Genomic DNA, 16,668 nt, shown 5'->3' on the forward strand with positions numbered 1-16,668 from the left:
TACACAGTTGGCCCTTAATCCTGTTTAGAATTATCTGTGCCAGTAACTTCTTGCTTCTCAGCTGGGGTGAGGCTTTAACCAGAATCTGATTGAGGAGTTGTCTTTCCTGTTCATGTCCTCATAATTTTTTACCTATATTTTTTCCCCAGTCTCATCCCTTAGCTACATATCAAGTTCAAGGCTAGCCTGGTCTACATGAGACCCTATTTCAACAAAATAAAACAGGCCGAGGATATAGTTTGATAGAATACTTGCTTAGCGTTCGTAAAGCCCTGGGTTTCATTTCGAACTCCCCATAAAAATTGTAATACTAGTGCTTGGGAGGTGGAGACAGGAGAATCAGGAGTAGATCCATTGGGTGTCATGGTGCATGTCATTAATGGCCAGCCTGGTCAACAGAGCAAGTCCAGGACAGCCAGGACTACACAGAGAAACCCTGTCTCATAAAGTCAAAAAATAACAACAGCCCTTCTCCGAAACCAAAAACATATATATGTGTGTATATGAATATATATATGTGTATACATACATACATACATATGTATATGTATGAAAACAAAATCAACCTGGGGTGCAGGGAGCAAACACAAATTCACTCCTAGTTCCACCAAACAAGTACTTGGTTGTGTTTCAGTTGCTACAAGTGATCAATAGTCCCATTACTGGACCATTCAGTTATGTGTGTCACAACAACACAATGTTTTATTTTGCTTTGTTTTGAGATAGGATCTTCTGTAGTACAAGTTGGCCTCAAATGTACTATTGTAGGTGAAGATGATCTTGAACTCTTGGTTGTTTTTTTTTTTTGAGACAGGTTTTTGCCATGTAGCTCTGGTTGTCCTGTAACTCACTCTGTAGACGAGACTGACCTCGAACTCACAGAGATCCACCTGCCTCTGCCTCCTGAGTGCTGGGACTGAGGGCAGGCGCTATCACTGCCCAGCTTATTTATTTATATTTTGAGACAGTTTCACCTAGCCCATGCTCACCTGGAACTTTCTGTGTCACCAAGGATGACCTTGATCTTATGCTCCTCTTGCCTGCACCTTCTGAGTATTGAGATTATAAGCATGAGTCGCCAGGCCTGCCTTCAGAACTGGTGTTCCTCTTAGCCTAAGTTATATGATAATGGGTTTCATTATGATGCTTCCATACATGTATTTAATGTATAACAATCATATCCACTCCCCTCTCGCCCTTCCTCTCCCGCTAGTCTTCTCAGCCGTCCCCTTCTAATCTTGTGTCTTATGTCTGAGACTAAGTTACATAACTGTTGCTGTGCAGAATTCTCTGAAGAGACCTGAGGAAGGTCATTTGACGTGGAGTTCAGGCATAGGCTGTCATGGTGAGTGAGGAAGGCATGGCAGCAGGAGCTTGGTGCTTCAGGCTCAACATCACTCTCACAGACAGGAAGACATGAATTTTAGTGCTCAGCTCCCTTTCTCTACTTGCAGCGCCTGTGGACTGGTGCAGCTCACCATTAAATACCCCACCCCAATTATGCTAACCTGATGATCTTTCACAGGCTCACCTGATCTAGCTGATCCCTCAGGCTTGTAGTGCCTGGAACCTTGCCTCATAGCTGACTCCAGATCTTGTTTGCAGTCATTCTAGCTACCACAGCATCCAGAGTTCCGTTGGGATTGTTTGCAGTTGTGTGGGTGACTGTTGCAGGAGGACGGACACAGCCATCACGGGAGATGTCTCTTGTTAGCCTCAGATACATCCTGGGGAGGAGAGCTTCCCCATAAGCCCCTCTCCCCAAACTGATTTTTTAAACTCAACTTAAAATACTTATTTTTATTTACGAGTGTTGGTGTGAGTGTCTATTGTGTGTGAGTGCATTTAGAGCCCAGAAGGTGTCAGATCCTGGAAGTGGAGTCTCACACAGCTGTAAGCTGCTCTGTGTGGGTGCAAGGACTGAATTAAGGTCCTTTGGAAGAACAGCAAGCCTTGCTACTTGCTGAGCCATCTCTTTAGTCCTGATTTTAAATGTAAATACAAACTAGGTTAGTTACAAGTTAAATTTCTTTTTTAAAAATATTTATTTATATATTATGTATATAATATTCTGTCTGTGTGTATGTCTGCAGGCCAGAAGAGGGCACCAGACCTCATTACAGATGGTTGTGAGCCACCATGTGGTTGCTGGGAATTGAACTCAGGACCTTTGGAAGAGCAGGCAATGCTCTTAATCACTCAGCCATCTCTTCAGCCCCCAAGTTAAATTTCTTCAAAACTGAATTTGAACTTGAGGCTTAATATCTTTCATTTTTTACATCCTGTGCATTCCTTTCTTATTTTTTTTTTGATTAAAAATTATTTTTATGTGTATGGGTGTTTTGTCTGCATGTACACTTGTACCACGTGCATGCCTAGTATCCAGAGAGGTCAGAAGATATTGGGGTTCCCTGGAACTGAAGTTACAGACAGTAGTGGGTGCTAGGAATTGAACCCAGGTCCTCTGGAAGAGATATCTCTAGCTCCTTCAGAAAAAAAAATTAAAAACATTTATTTATTTTGTGTGTGTGACCCCATGCCTGTGCGTGTGAGCACTTGCTGTGAAGTTGTTTCTCTCAGTCTGCCGTGTAGGACCCAGGGATCAAACCTGTTTGTCAGACTTGGCAGCAAGTGCCTTTCCTGATAAGAGTATCATGGTACTGCTTCCCCCAGACCCCCTTTCCTGTTTTGAGTCATGGTGTCCCTATGGAGCCCAAGTAGTCTAAGCCACTTGAGTGCTGGGAGTACAGGAATTCACCACCATGCCCACCCACATGCTATGCTTGCTGTCATTGGAATAATTGTGATGTCTCTCTCCTCCCTGAAAGGAAGGATACTTGAGGGAAGGGCTGATAGTGGTCCCTCATTCTAGGCCTCTTAAGTAGTTGTAGCCCGATGGGTAGCACCAATTGTGTGTGTGTGACAGACTGACAGACAGAAAATTTGGCAGACTTATCCCATTTTTTGGTATGTGTATGTATTTGCCTTTAGTCTTAGTGACCGTAGCAGAGTGGCCCCCCTAATGAAGAACACTGGTGTACTGCTCTGGCTCACAGGCTTACCCCATTGTCTTCTTCCTGCAGGCGCTGTGTCCAGGTCGTGCATAAACTGCTGTGTTACCAGAAGAAGTGTAGAGTTCGCCTGCACTATACCTGGCGGGAACTCTGGTCAGGTAATGCTCCTCCTTGAGCTGTTCTCTTTCTCTGTGCTTCGTATGAGCTTGCACTCACACTACTTTTATTCCATGTGCTTTGTTAGGATGACTCCGTTTCGCTCACACTATTTATTTTTAACATTTTGCCTTGTTTGAATCTAGATTTCAAATGCTATGTGGACCACACTTTCTTTCCTGTTCCTTCTCATTCTCTGTACTTTTCTTTTCTTCTTTCTTTTTTCTTTCTTTCCTTTTCTTTTCTTTTCTTCTCTTCTTTCTTCCTTTCTTTCTTTCTTCCTTCCTTCCTTCCTTCCTTCCTTCCTTTCTTTCTTCCTTTCTTTCTTTCTTTTCAGCCTTTGATGGTTTCTTGAGTTTTAGGGCTAAAGATGTATCTGGTAGAGTACAAGCATAAGAGTCTGGATTTGATCCCTAGCACTGAGGAAAAAAAAAAAAAAATCTAAGGAGAGGATATAATTTGTTAGCCAGGCATAATGGTTCAAACCTTTAATCCCAGCAGTGGAGGGAAAAGCAAGTAGATCTCTCTGAAATCAAGACCAACCTGGGATACATAGTGAATTCCAGGTCATTCAGTGCTGTGTAGTGAGACCCTTAAAAAACAAAACCAACCAAACAAAAATGTCTTAAATCTCAAAGATTCTGGCCTTGTGTAGCAGCGAGGAGTCAGTGCAAACTTGGATTCTCATCCACTTCCATTTGGTAGCAGCATATGGACTGTAGGGAACGGCTGTGTTTCCTCAAAATGAGTAATCTCAGGGGGAATGGCATTAGGAGGTGGTGGGGATGGGGCGGGGAAATGGGGGAAGCTCTGCTCTTTTGTTACATCTGGCATTATTACTGTTTACAGACTATGTAGATGGCACCACTCCCCCTGGGCCAGAGACAAAACAGAAAATTATAATGTTTACTTTTGTCTTTATATCCATTTGGTAACCCAGTAAAGTCACTGCCACCTCTGCATGCGGGAAGTGTCTCTTCTCTAAGGGTACAATTAATGGTAGCTTGCCACCCTTTTTGTGTGTGTGACTAAATTAGAGGTTTTGGGAAAGCAAAATTTGTTCTCTAAGGCAGTTGCTTGCTGATAGGTCCTGTGGCTTTTGTGACCCGAGGCTATAATAGTTTTCTCTCAATGATTACAGATGAGTGGCTGCCCCACCCGTGGGGTGCTCCTCTGTATTCTGAACTGAGGAGAGTCGTTAGTGTCAGGGGCTCTGTAAGAAACAGGCCAGGAGCCCAGCCCCCTTCTATGGAATTTATCTCCCTGTTGTGACACATGGTTTCCTCCCAGCTTAATTTGGCTTTCTAAATTTAGTCCTCCATAATGGGAAGTAGAGATCTTTAATTAATGGATTAGCAAGCAGTTACTGTGTGTGATGGTGGAAGGGAGGGGAAGAGAATCACACTAACAGAGCAGCAGTGGCCGTTGTAGTTGGAGCTTTAGAAGAGAGTTTGGAATTGAGGGCATGTCAGAAGAGATTAGAAGGGATCAAACTGACAAGTTAAGTTTTCTGCATGTGTGCATGCATGTGCGTGTGTGTTTTGTTTGACACTGGGTTTTGCTATGTAGCCCAGGCTGTCCTTGAACTCAAAGAAAGCAGTCTTCCTGCCTCAGCCTCCCAAATGGCTAGACTTCTAGGCATGCACCACCCACACTTGTTGAGTAAGCTGAATATAATTTTTTTTTTTCGAGACAGGGTTTCTCTGTAGCTTTGGAGCCTGTCCTGGAACTTGCTCTTGTAGACCAGGCTGGCCTCGAACTCACAAAGATCAGCCTGCCTCTGCCTCCCAAGTGCTGGGATTAAAGGCGTGCTCCACCGCCACCCAGCTAAATGTTTTATAACAGAAAGGACTCTTGTTATTTTATGTAGATAATAATATAATTATAAAGCTCTGAAAGCTAGCTTGTCAAAGAAAATGCAAAACAGTGCAAATTTGTGTACTTGGTTCAATTATAGGACGTAGAACAAGTGGCAATGGTTAGTGTGTGTTTGAGATGGAGTTGCATGCAGTGTTTAACAATTCTCTGGCTACAGTTGCCTGCTGCTTCTGGTTCTCGTCTACTTTTACTTCCTTCTCCTTCTTGATCATTCTCACCTTGCCCTCCGTGTCCTCCTCATTCTGGGTCCTTTTTACTCAGTGTCCTGTGTCCTTGTGTGTCGCACACTGCTCTCTACTCTGCCTTCTTCTGTTGTCCTCGGGCTTTTCAGGCTTCCGGTTGTTTTCTTACTTACAGTTCATAGTCACCTTTTTATTTATTCATTCTTTTATTTATTTTTTATTGGTTTTTCGAGACAGGGTTTCTCTGTGTAGTCCTAACTATCCTAAAACTTGTTCTATAGCTCAGGCGGATCTTGAATTTAGAAGTCTGCTGTTAATTCCACTGAACAAGGGTAAAAGCTATTACCCAAATCTTTTTTTTTAAATTCATACTTTAAAAAAATATTTATTTGTTTGTTTGTTTATTTATTTATTATGTATACAGTATTCTGTCTGCATGTATGCCTGCAGGCCAGAAAAGGGCACCAGACCTCATTACAGATGGTTGTGAGCCACCATGTGGTTGCTGGGAATTGAACTCAGGACCTTTGGAAGAGCAGGCAATGCTCTTAACAGCTGAGCCATCTCTCCAGCCCCCAAATTCTTTTAGTAAAATTAAGCAAGCTTTATTTTCTGTCAGACAGGGATGTCTCCCTGAAAGAGTAGTATCGCACATAGGAGACAGTAGATTTATAGCCCCCAAAACTATAAGACTAGGGGATTTCCAAGGGTTCAGTGAATTTTTGGTTATGTAGGAACTTGGTTGAACATCTCAAACTTCTTTGTCAGAACATCTTATTTTATAAGGATGGAGATCAGGGTATAGGCTTTGGAACATGTCAAATTCCAGAAAATTGGTCAAGTCCTGGTCAAATTTAAGTTTTGCAGAAAATGGGAATGAACTTACTTCAACTTTGGAAAAAGATGGCTTCTAATCTTAAAATGGAGTCAGGCTGGTCCATCACTGCCTACCTCTGCCTCCCAAGTGCTGACTTTGATTGAGTATGCAACTATACCTGGCATTTTGCCAGTCTAGTTAGTAACTTATGAAGAAAAAGACAATTGTTTATCATGTATTGATTGGTTGACTTCGTGACTGAGAACTTCTGTCATGTTCAGCTCCGTGATCACTTGCTATCTTGGTTTGTGTTCTGCGGTCGTTGGTGTATCAAACAGAGGTTGTAGAAGAATCATTAGTGAGGCCAAGATGCCTGCTTGTTCCTAAGGTGTGGATGTTTGTGTTAGAGGCTTCCGCCGAGTGAGGGCTAGCTTCCTTCCTTTCTTTTGTAAAGGTCACATTCATTTAGTTACTTCCTGTTGCTGCACATCACCCGTGCTTGGGAAGCTAAGAGGACAACTTACTAGAATCAGTTATCACCGGCCACTGGGGGACCCAGCGATAGAACTCAGGCTGTCAGGCTTTGTGTCAAGTGCTTTTACCCTTTGAGCCCTCCTTTTCTTTTAGTGACCAAGTGAGCTCTTTTGTAACTGTGGTTCTGTGTGTTCATACATGGAGTATACGGTGAGATGAAGAACGGCAGGTGTTAAGGAAAGCTGCAAAATACAACGCTCCATCCAGTGCAGTGAGGGAGCCCATAGTAACGTATGCTATTGCATTCAGTGGGTACAAGTTGTGGCTGTGGTGGAGCCGCCCACTCCTTGGCTGGCGCTACCCTCATATGTTGGAATGCCCGTGTTTTCATTTCCTTTTGGCTTCTAGGTTTATGGATTTGAGGGAGGAGTGAGAAACTCATCATGGCAAATATACCAGTGTAGAAAATGCTTGCCCATATATGTGTTATGAATTATAAATGAATTTTATTTATAAATAAGAGTGTAAGGCACGTAAGGTTCGACTGAACAACCAGAAACCCTTGAGCTTATAGAAGACACTCGGGTAGGGTCAGGTGCCTTCGTGTTTGGAATGTGGGTGTTCAGTGTCCTTGTTCTTGAGTGCTGATTTTTATTTCTGGGCTTGTTCTTTGTTCTGGGGTAAAATTGTCAGAAATATTGAAAATTCCTGAAATGAATTCCCCCAAAAAATGCTAGAGAGGAAAAGCCAACTGTATGTATTAGCTAGGGGCTTAATCCCACTTGGTACCTCTTCCTGCTTTTCGTATATAAGCCCTGACCCACTTCCTACTGCCACTTATTTGTACAGTGGCTGTTGCCATGGCATCTGAGCATGTAGGAGGTCGTTCTGAACTCACTTCAGTTGGAATATGGAAGAAGGAAGTCCTGGGGTTGCTTTGCCTTTCTTTTTAGGAACTGTCATTTCCCCCCAAGATATAGTTTGGGAACTCTCTTCTGACCTTCAAATACCAGTCTCTGAGCAAAAGCTTACCTGAGACTCCCCTCTGAGGACAGAAAGTGAGGTTTGGAGATCAGATCCTAATGAGACAGTTCTTTCTCTTTGAAACGAGAATGAAAGTAGGGCCCTGCGTATCCAGAAAGTGTCTGTCCATGTGTGTGTACATATGCTCCATGCAGTTTAAGGAGTGTCTGAACCCTGTGAGGCTTCCCATGCTCTCATATGGAAAAGTCACTACCCTTATTTTATGTTCCATAACTTCCCAGTGAATTATTTTGTCACAGAATATTCTAGTGTCTAGTTAAGCTTTTTTTTTTTTTCCTGATCATACTGCATCCTATGGGGACTTTTAGCAGCATCTTCTCTCTGATTTTTCTTTTTTTTTTTTAAGGGCCGCACTTTGTAGTGCTGGCTGGCCTGGAACTCACTATGTAGACCAGGTTGGCCTAAATACATAAGTTTGCCTCTGGCTCCTGAGTTCTGGGATTAGAGGTATGTACCACAACACTCAGCTTCTCTCTGAACTTATTGAGGCTACAGATAATATTCTTCATTGTGTCTAACTTCCTGCTTGTCCCTATGGCACTTTGGGCCATTTCATTGTGTGTGTTCTGGGTCCCGAGCCTGGGTCCTCTGAAAGAATAGCAAGCACTCTTAGCCACTGAGCTAGCTCTTTAGCCTGCACTACATGGCTTTTAATAGGGACGTAGAAAACATTTGAATGAATAAATAAATCCACAAATGGCAATGTTGTGTTTCTCCCTTAAAGCAACAACAATAATGGGAGAACCCTGTAACATGATTGCTGTAATGTTTCTGATGTGATGCCTCTCAGTATCTTTGGACAGGATCAACCCTCTGACTTAGATTTGTTTGAACCATTGAGGTGCAAAGGAAATGCAGAGCACTCCCTTTTCTTTGTGTGTTTCTTCCCATCCACAGATGGACAGATTACTTTTAACCAAGTGAAAATGGAAACCTTGGTGACTTCTAAGCTATTCACCAAAGAATAAGCAGGATGGTTAGAGAGAGGTTTGGAGCTGTTGGAAAGGGAGCGACTTGCACAGAGCTTCCTGGAGACAACTTATTTTACTTCAACTGTAGGCAGAAGAGGCACTGGGAAAGCAGATTGCATCTAAATATGTGGCTTCCACGGTCTGAAAACATGGTTTAAAGGCAGATTTATGCTGGCATTTTTTTATTCAGCATTTGTGTGTAGATCGAAGTCCTTACCCTTTCTCTATGCCATGTCTCAGGATAAACCATTCATTACTTGTATCTGTATTGATTGGGGAAGGGAGTGGAAATGCAGAGGGTTAAGAAACTTACTAAGGGGTATGGAGCCAGACACCGAACAGTCGTGGTTGGAACTTAGAGTTCCCGACTTCTGTGTTCAGATGTAGATCACTAGGTAACATTTGCCTCCCTGTAAGAAGAAAGGTCCCAAAGCCCCCAAAACAATCTGTTCAGCTTCACTGTGCTAAAGAGCATCCCAAGCATTTTCAGCTTTGTGAAAGGAAACTGTGCATGGCCTGACCTTTCAGATACCTCCTGGGAAACATGGAGCCCCAGAGAGCATCACAGTTTTCCAGATCCTGCTGGCTTTCTCATGCTGGCAGAACCTGTGTCTTCATGGCTAAGAACCTTTTGAGGGTGCAAATTGAGAGCCTGTTGGAGACTATGTTGTGGGTGTTACGGAGGACTGGATTTTTTTCAAGAGAAAAACTGATTTGATGTATAGCTTTGTCTGGCAATCCTGACAATAGCTTTGTCAGTTTGGCAGCCTCTCCTGATGTGTAGAAACTTACCTTTGGACATTTAGTTGTCTTCTTCTTTTAGTTTAGTTTATTTTTTAAACTGTAATTTGATGTAATTATAGACTTATAGGAAGTTGCCAAAGTAATAAAAGTACATCTTTCACCCAGCTTCCTCCAAAGGGAACATCTTACATAGCTATTGCCTCTTTTAGTTTGAAAGAGGTTATGCAGGTGGTAAAGAATAGCGCATGCTTGTCAAAACTAATCCCAGCAGTCAGGAAGAGGAGCCAGGAAGGATGGAATTCAAGGGGCTCAGTGTCCAGAGGAATCAATACGCCAGACATCTCAGCACTTGGGAGGCAGAGGCAGGTGAATCTCTTGAATTTGAGGTCAGCCTGGTTTACAGAGTGACTTCGAGGATGACCAGGGCTATGTAGAGAAACCCTGCCTCAAAAAAAAAAAAAAAAAAAGAAAGAAAAAAGAAGAAAGAAAAAGAAAAAGAAAAGAAAAGAAAAAAATCAGCGAGAAAAAGATTCTCACATAAAAGCTGCAAAAGAGTCAGCAATCACTCTCCATTTTTCTTGATGCAAAAAAGGCTCTTCCTATTGAGAGGACTCAGCTTCCACAGGTCAGTCAGCATCTTGTCAGGTTCATGGGTGGGAAAGGAGCGATTGCTTTTGTTGCTATGCCGACATTAGTTCACTAGTTCTAAAGTGAGACAGAGCTTAGCTTGGTAAGGTGTTGTCTTTCCACACCTGGGCAAACAGATCTTGGTGTTAGCCTTCCTGTTGTATGGGAGAGAGCCAATTAGCAGATGGTTAATGTGAACACGGTCTGTTTCATTGACTGCTAAATCTCATAGAGTGAGTTTGAGTACCACTCAGACAGTGTTTAGGAAAGGAAACAAGAACTGAAGGTGGTAAGGTTCCTGAACCTGCTTAGTTATGGCAGCTGCATAGGGATCCTACATTCCCCACGTCTAGGCTCTGGGTACATTCGCTCTTCCTCTGAGTTCTCCCCTCTTTCTCTCCCTCTCTGTTTTTCTTCTTCCTTCCTTCCTTCCTTCCTCCCTCCCTCCCTCCCTCTCTCCCTCCCTCCCTCCCTCCCTTCCTTCCTTTTTTCCTTCCTTCCTTCTTTCTTTTGGTTTTTTTGAGACAGTGTTTCTCTGTAACTTTGGAGCCTGTCCTTGAACTATCTCTTGTAGACCAGGCTGGCCTTGAACTCACAGAGATCCCACCCCCCCCCCACCCCCACCCCCCCCACCCCCGCCTCTGTCTCCTGAGTGCTGAGATTAAAGGCGTGTGCCACAACTACCTGCTTTATTTAAAAGGTTTATGCGTATGAGAGTTTTGCCTGCATGTAAGTCTGTATATTATGTGTGCACAGTGCTGGTGGAATCAGAAGAGGGCATCAGATCCTCTGGGACAGGAGTTCCTGGAGGTTGTGAACTGCCATGTGTGTATTGAGAATGAAACCCAACTCCTGGAAGAGCAGCTTGTGCTCCTAACGACTGTGCTGTCTCTCCAGCCTCACTTTAGTTATTTTCGAGACAGGGTTCTGCTAGGTGACCCAGGGCTGCCTGGAATCAGTATATAGCCCATGTTATCTCCCATGGTTAGCAACGTTCTTGCCTCAGCTCCCCTAGTGCTGGAATTATAGATGCACAGATAGGCTGAGTCTGGGAACTTTAATTTAAAAGATTCATCAGGATGAAGAGGGGATGGGTAGTATCTTTCCCAAGTAAATGGGGGGTGGGAAATGATTGAGAACATTATCTTCCCTTTCAGAAGATACACATTCATAGCTAGGGAAAAGGAGAAGTGTGACTTCCATTTAAAGGAAGATTTGCTCTGCTTTTTTGCTCAGCTAGAGGGTTGTGGAACCTTTAGGCAGCACAGGCTACTGACTGTGTTTTCTTCTCCTGGGGCACTCGGAGCACAGCTAAAGCCCCAGAGCCGCCTCATTTCATTCTCAATCCTCTTGCTGCCATGTTGGTGCGGTGCTTAGCTTTACACACAAATGGTTGAGTTCATTTTTTTGTTGTTGTTGTTTTAATTAAAAAGTTTTTTTTCTTTTTTTTCCTGTTTTGAGACAGGGTTTCATTTAACACAGACTTGAACATACTATTTAGCTGAAAATGACCTTGAACTGTTGCTACCCTTCCATTACCTCCCAAGAGCTAGGATTCTAGGGCGCGTGTCCTAACATAAGATTAGAAACCTGTATTTTGAGAGGACATCTGTAGCATGAATAATAAAAACCTTGAGTAAGATATTGGGTTTCAACCTGAAAACCAGAAAAGCAAAGCAGCCAAGCCACTAGGGAAGTCTTACCTCTACCAAGGCTTGGTGACGACAGACTAAGCAGACTAAGCCTCTCTCTCCTCCCGTTTTATTTCCCTCTAGTGCTGGGATTAAAGGCATGACTCCTTAGGACTGGGGTTAAAGGTGTGTGTCACCACTGCCTGACCTCTAGTGGCTCTAGGTTTGCTTCCAGTCTTCAGGCATGATTTATTTATCAAAATACAAATAATATACCATTACAGGCGTCTAGTGTATTAAAAACCGTCCTGTTGTCAGGTATTGCCTTTCTACTCCTTTCTGAACCACTCTGTCAATTGACAGTGAGCCTGCAGATCACTTGCCAGTGTTGCTGGGGACTCACTGGTGATTTTTGTAGTGTAATTTCTAATTGGTCTTAATAGTAAAAGCCCGGAGTCAGGTATCAGGGTAAATTCTGAAAGATCAGAGAAATAAAGAAGCCAGCCAGTAGAGAGGCTTTTTACCTCTACCGAATCCTCAGACCGAAGTGGGCTAGATCTTGTCTCCACAAATCCTCAGACTGAATGGCTGAGCTCCAGTTTCCTCCCACCTTATTATATTCCTCTCTCTGACCAACCACATCCCTTCCAAACAAATTATCACCAAAGATTTTCCCTGGGGATGTGGGAATTGGTTGGAGTTTATGGGGCCTCCAAGATTTTGGTGGCTTTAGCTTGTTTAGTTAATGCTATTTCTAGCTTTTCCTTGACTTCTCTCTTAAGCAAATGAAATGCCAGTATTTCCTGTCTACTGGACACTGTGAAATTATGCATCTCCCTAATGAACAGGCTGTGATTTGGGTTCAGTGGCACTGAATTCTAGTTCCATACAGTGTTACAAAATAGGGTCTGAGTCTTGTCTTACAGTTTATCTTTCTTCTTCATTGTGTACAAAAGCTGCTCAGACAGACAAGCTCTCTTTGACCAGTTTCTTTTTTATTCTACTTTTTTTTTTTAATTTTTGAGACAAGGTTTCTCCATGTAGCCCTAGCTGTCCTGGAACTCACTCTGTAGACCAAGCTGGCCTTAAACTTGGAGATCTGCCTGCCTCTGCCTCCCAAATGATGGGATTAAAGGCATGTGCCACCACCACCTAGCTGTCTGGCCAGTTTCTTTATTTGTGCTTGAATGGAATCTCTCTCCTTCCTGTTTTTAATTTTTTTTTAAATGTAATTCACTTGGCTTTTACACTAAGGCAGGTGACTGAGCTACCATTCAGTTGTGTCTTCTGTGGCTGGCTTGTTTTCCCTGCTGCTGGCTTGCCCTCCAGGTGGGACAGGTTCCTATATCCATTATTCATTCTGCTCCTCATGGCAGCACAATTTGCTGCTATCTTCTGTTCCTCCCCCGGATCCAAAGCAGGATAGAAACAAATCTGGAGGAAGTCCTCCTTGTGTAGGACACACAAATGCCAAGAACAGCTCAGCAAATCGAGAGCCTTAGTTTCTGTTCTGTGATGGGAGCCTGTGGAAGGTGCTAAGACTTTCCAGTGGGCGATACTGAACCTTCTCCTTGGAAACTAGATTGGCTGCTGCTGCCTCCAGGAATTGATTAGGATTTAAGGAATTGCCACAGTACTTAGTCTTGGCTCAATGTTCTAGAGCCTGGACACACTGTATGTTCTGCACAGTGCTGTCGCACTGTTTACTAAACACGATTCATACAACTCACTAGAAGGGAACATAGGCTGAAGCAATAGAGTGTCAGAACAGGCAGCAGTTGGTTCCAGTTTCTGGACAAAAGCCCAGAACCCAAAATTTCAAGGGTTCTTAGGGAAAACAACATTCTGATGAACAAATGAATGCATTAGAAGCACTTCCTTCTCTTAAGTTTAAACATACTTATGTGTATGTACTTTATTGTCATGTGTGCAAGTGTGTATGGAGACTGGAGGTCGACATTGTTCACTTTATTTTTTAGGGACAGGGCTTCTCGATGAATATGCAGCTCATCAATTTAGCTAGAGTTTCTGGCCAGCAAGCCCCAGGGACCCACTGATCTCTGCCTCCCCAGCTCTGGGCACATGCTGCTGCACCTGGCTCTTTGTTTATGTGATGCTGGGGATCTGAGCTCGGATCCTTGTGCTAGAACAGCAAGCACTTTAGCATTGAAACCTTCTTCCCAGCCCAATATAAATATACTTAATGGGTACAAATATTTGATTGCAAACACTTTTTTGTTCAGTTAGGGTTACAGTGTTTGGAGCTAGTCTCTAGAGCCTTGCTTAATAAATGCTAAACTAGAAATCCAACTCAGGGTCCCTCAAGATTACATAGGGATTGTTGTGTTTAGAGAGCATGATTAGCTTTGATTCTGACCTTGGAGGTTGTTTTTCCTTTCTTTTTAAAATGAGTTTCATGTGGCCCAGGCTGGCTTTGAATTTACTGTGTATCTGAGACATCCTTGAGCTGTTGATCCTTTTGCCTCCACCTCCTGAGTTCTGGGATACAGGCCAGCACCTCCACTGTGAATGAACTGCTACTGCCTACTTTGTCTCTATGAATCTGACTATTCAAGTAGTCCTTATATCCTTAACTTGTTAAACCTGTCCTTTTGACCTTTTATGACTAGCTTATTTCACTAAAATAATTTCCTTTCTTTAAAAATTACTTTGTTTTCAGCTGCATGGTGGTGCGCCCCTTTCATCCAAGCACTTGGGAAGCAGATTCAGGCAGATCTCTGAGTTTGAGGCCCGCCTGGTCTACAGAGTGAGTTCCAGGACAGCCAGGGCTACACAGAGAAACCCTGCCTCAAAACAAGCAAGCAAGCAAGCAAACAAACAAACAAATAAGATTACTATATATATGTTAATATGTGTGTGTGTGTTTATCTTTCTGTATTTGTGTGTACATTTGTGTTCAGGTACCATTAGAGACCTGAAAAGGGTGTTGGGTCTCTGGAACTGGAGTTTAGACAGTTATGATATGCTTGAGATGGATACTGGGAGCTGAACTTTATCCTCTTCAAGAGCAACAAACATTCTTAAACGCTGAGCTGCCTCTTCAGCCCTTTCCTTCCATTTTAAGGCAGAATGATAATCTATTGTGTGTAAATAACCCATTGTTTATCTGTTCAGCTGTTGTTGGACATTTGGGATGCTTCCCACATTTGCTGGGTGAATGATGCTGCTATAAACATGGGTGTATAAATGCCTGTTTAAGTTCCTTCATTGCCCCCACCCCTTTTCCTTTTTTTCTGTTTTCATTTTTTTTTTTTTTTTTTTGGTTTTTGAGACATGGTCTGATAGTTGCTCTGATTGACCAGCCAGCCAAGCCTCCCTATAATGGTCTGGTTTGTCCTATCCCTTTAAGAGACAAGCCCTGCCCACTCCCTCCCATCAGCAGATTTTCCTTTGGCTTCCTTTTGTCTCTTTTCCCAAGAGGCCTTTCTCCCTTCTCCCCACTTCTCCTCCCCCCTTCTCCCCTTCCCCCTTTTCCTTTCCCCTCCATAACCCACTAAATAAATACCCACTTTCTCTGCATGGCATGCCTATTGATGTCTCTGTCTCTCACCCACCACATGGCTTCCTGCCTGGGACCAGCTGTCCTCTGCAGCCACTTGGGGACCTGCAGCATTTTATTTTTACCATAACACTCCCGAGTGCTGAGATTAAAGGTGTGTACACCACCCTGGCATAAGTCCTTGCTTTCAAACTTTTGTGTTTTGAGATTGTATAAATTCAAGTGGCCTGGGCCTCTGGAATGAAGTCCCGCAACACTTGGAAAACAGAGACTTACAGGACTTTTTCCATGGCAGCTTTAATTTGTAAGGGAATGATTAATGAAATTCTGAATGAACTGAAGTATTTTGCTTTTCTTTCTTTGCATTTCTTTTATGCTTCATTTGTTTCTATATCATAGACTTTTGTTTTCTCACTTTCCTCTGGGGTATGTTTTTGTCTTCTTTTTCCTTTTCAGTGAGTAGCAGCAGCATGGCAAGGGAGCTCATGTATAGGGGAAGAAGCGCTGAAGGTTTGAATGCATATCTGGGGTGCTTTGTTCACCTGGCTGTATATTCAGATCCTTACGTTACTCTCAGTATTGCTAAACATATACTGCAAAGTCCCACTTTGGGGGATGAATGCCAACATGTATGTGTCCAACTCTACTCTTGGGCCTGAAAACTTACCTCCCAGCTTCACTGTTGTACAACCAGAATAACACACTTACCCCCCAGATTCACTGTTGTACAACCAGAATGACACACTTACCTCCCAGCTCCACCGTTGCACAACCAGAATGACAGACACTGCTTCTTTACAGTGGCATCTTTCTCATACATGTGACTTCTCAGATGGACACGGCTTTGATGGCAGGGCAGCTTCATAATGTTCTTAAAGTGAAACCCATAAAGGTCTGAACCTCCTGACTTTATCATGATTTTCTGGATCATAGAGTAGGGAACCATTTGCACAGATCACTTCACACCTCTCAGAGGAAGAGGAAGCTGGTGTTTATTTATTTATTCATCAATTGGTTGATTGATTGGTTAGTTTTTTAAGACAGAGTTTTACAGCCATAGCTATCCTGGAACTGACCCTGTAGACCAGGCTGACCTCAAACTCACAGAGATCTGCCTACCTCTTCCTCCGTAGTGCTGAGATTAAAGGAGTGTGCCACCACCCATGGCTTGGACCAAACTTTTAACCCATTTGAGTCCCTATAGAATAAAGTTGTTCTTTGGAAACCTTTCAGAGCAGGTATCAAAAGGGCCAGGCCTGTAGTAAGGCCGAGTACTCTTCCCCATCCCTGCTTCCTTTAAAAGTATTATCTAACAGTGAGAAACATGATAAATTAAAGGGTTAAACTAAAGAGGAATAAAAAGCACATTCTGCCTCTTGTATCTTCTCAATGGCTACAACATGTACCCTACTTGATTGCAAACACAGACATATGACTAATTAACAATACTAATTTTATATAACCACTCTTTGTCTTTTGTGGTTATCTTAATTTTTCCTTCCATGTACTGCTGCTTTTGTGGCTATCCTAGGAACAGTTTGTCTGGTCATGTGTCTAGCTGGCATTCAGTGGACAAGTAGATCAAGGGCAGTTTTCTAAAAATGAATTGT

At 43.0% G+C, this 16,668-nt stretch overlaps 1 protein-coding gene across 2 annotated transcripts in view; it reads left to right on the forward strand.

Annotated features, from left to right (window-relative positions):
- The window catches only part of Armh3 (armadillo like helical domain containing 3), a 200,793-nt gene that overhangs the window by 81,538 nt on the left and 102,587 nt on the right, over nt 1–16,668 (forward strand). For both annotated transcript variants that reach the window (XM_048439101.3, XM_085694012.2), the window contains one exon: nt 3,084–3,172. In XM_048439101.3, the coding sequence (XP_048295058.1) occupies nt 3,084–3,172 (89 nt within the window). The remainder of the gene's footprint in view (nt 1–3,083; nt 3,173–16,668) is intronic.

The sequence above is a fragment of the Myodes glareolus genome, chromosome 7 (assembly GCF_982192425.1).
Source record: "Myodes glareolus chromosome 7, mMyoGla1.1, whole genome shotgun sequence".
NCBI classification, from domain to species: Eukaryota; Metazoa; Chordata; class Mammalia; order Rodentia; family Cricetidae; genus Myodes; species Myodes glareolus.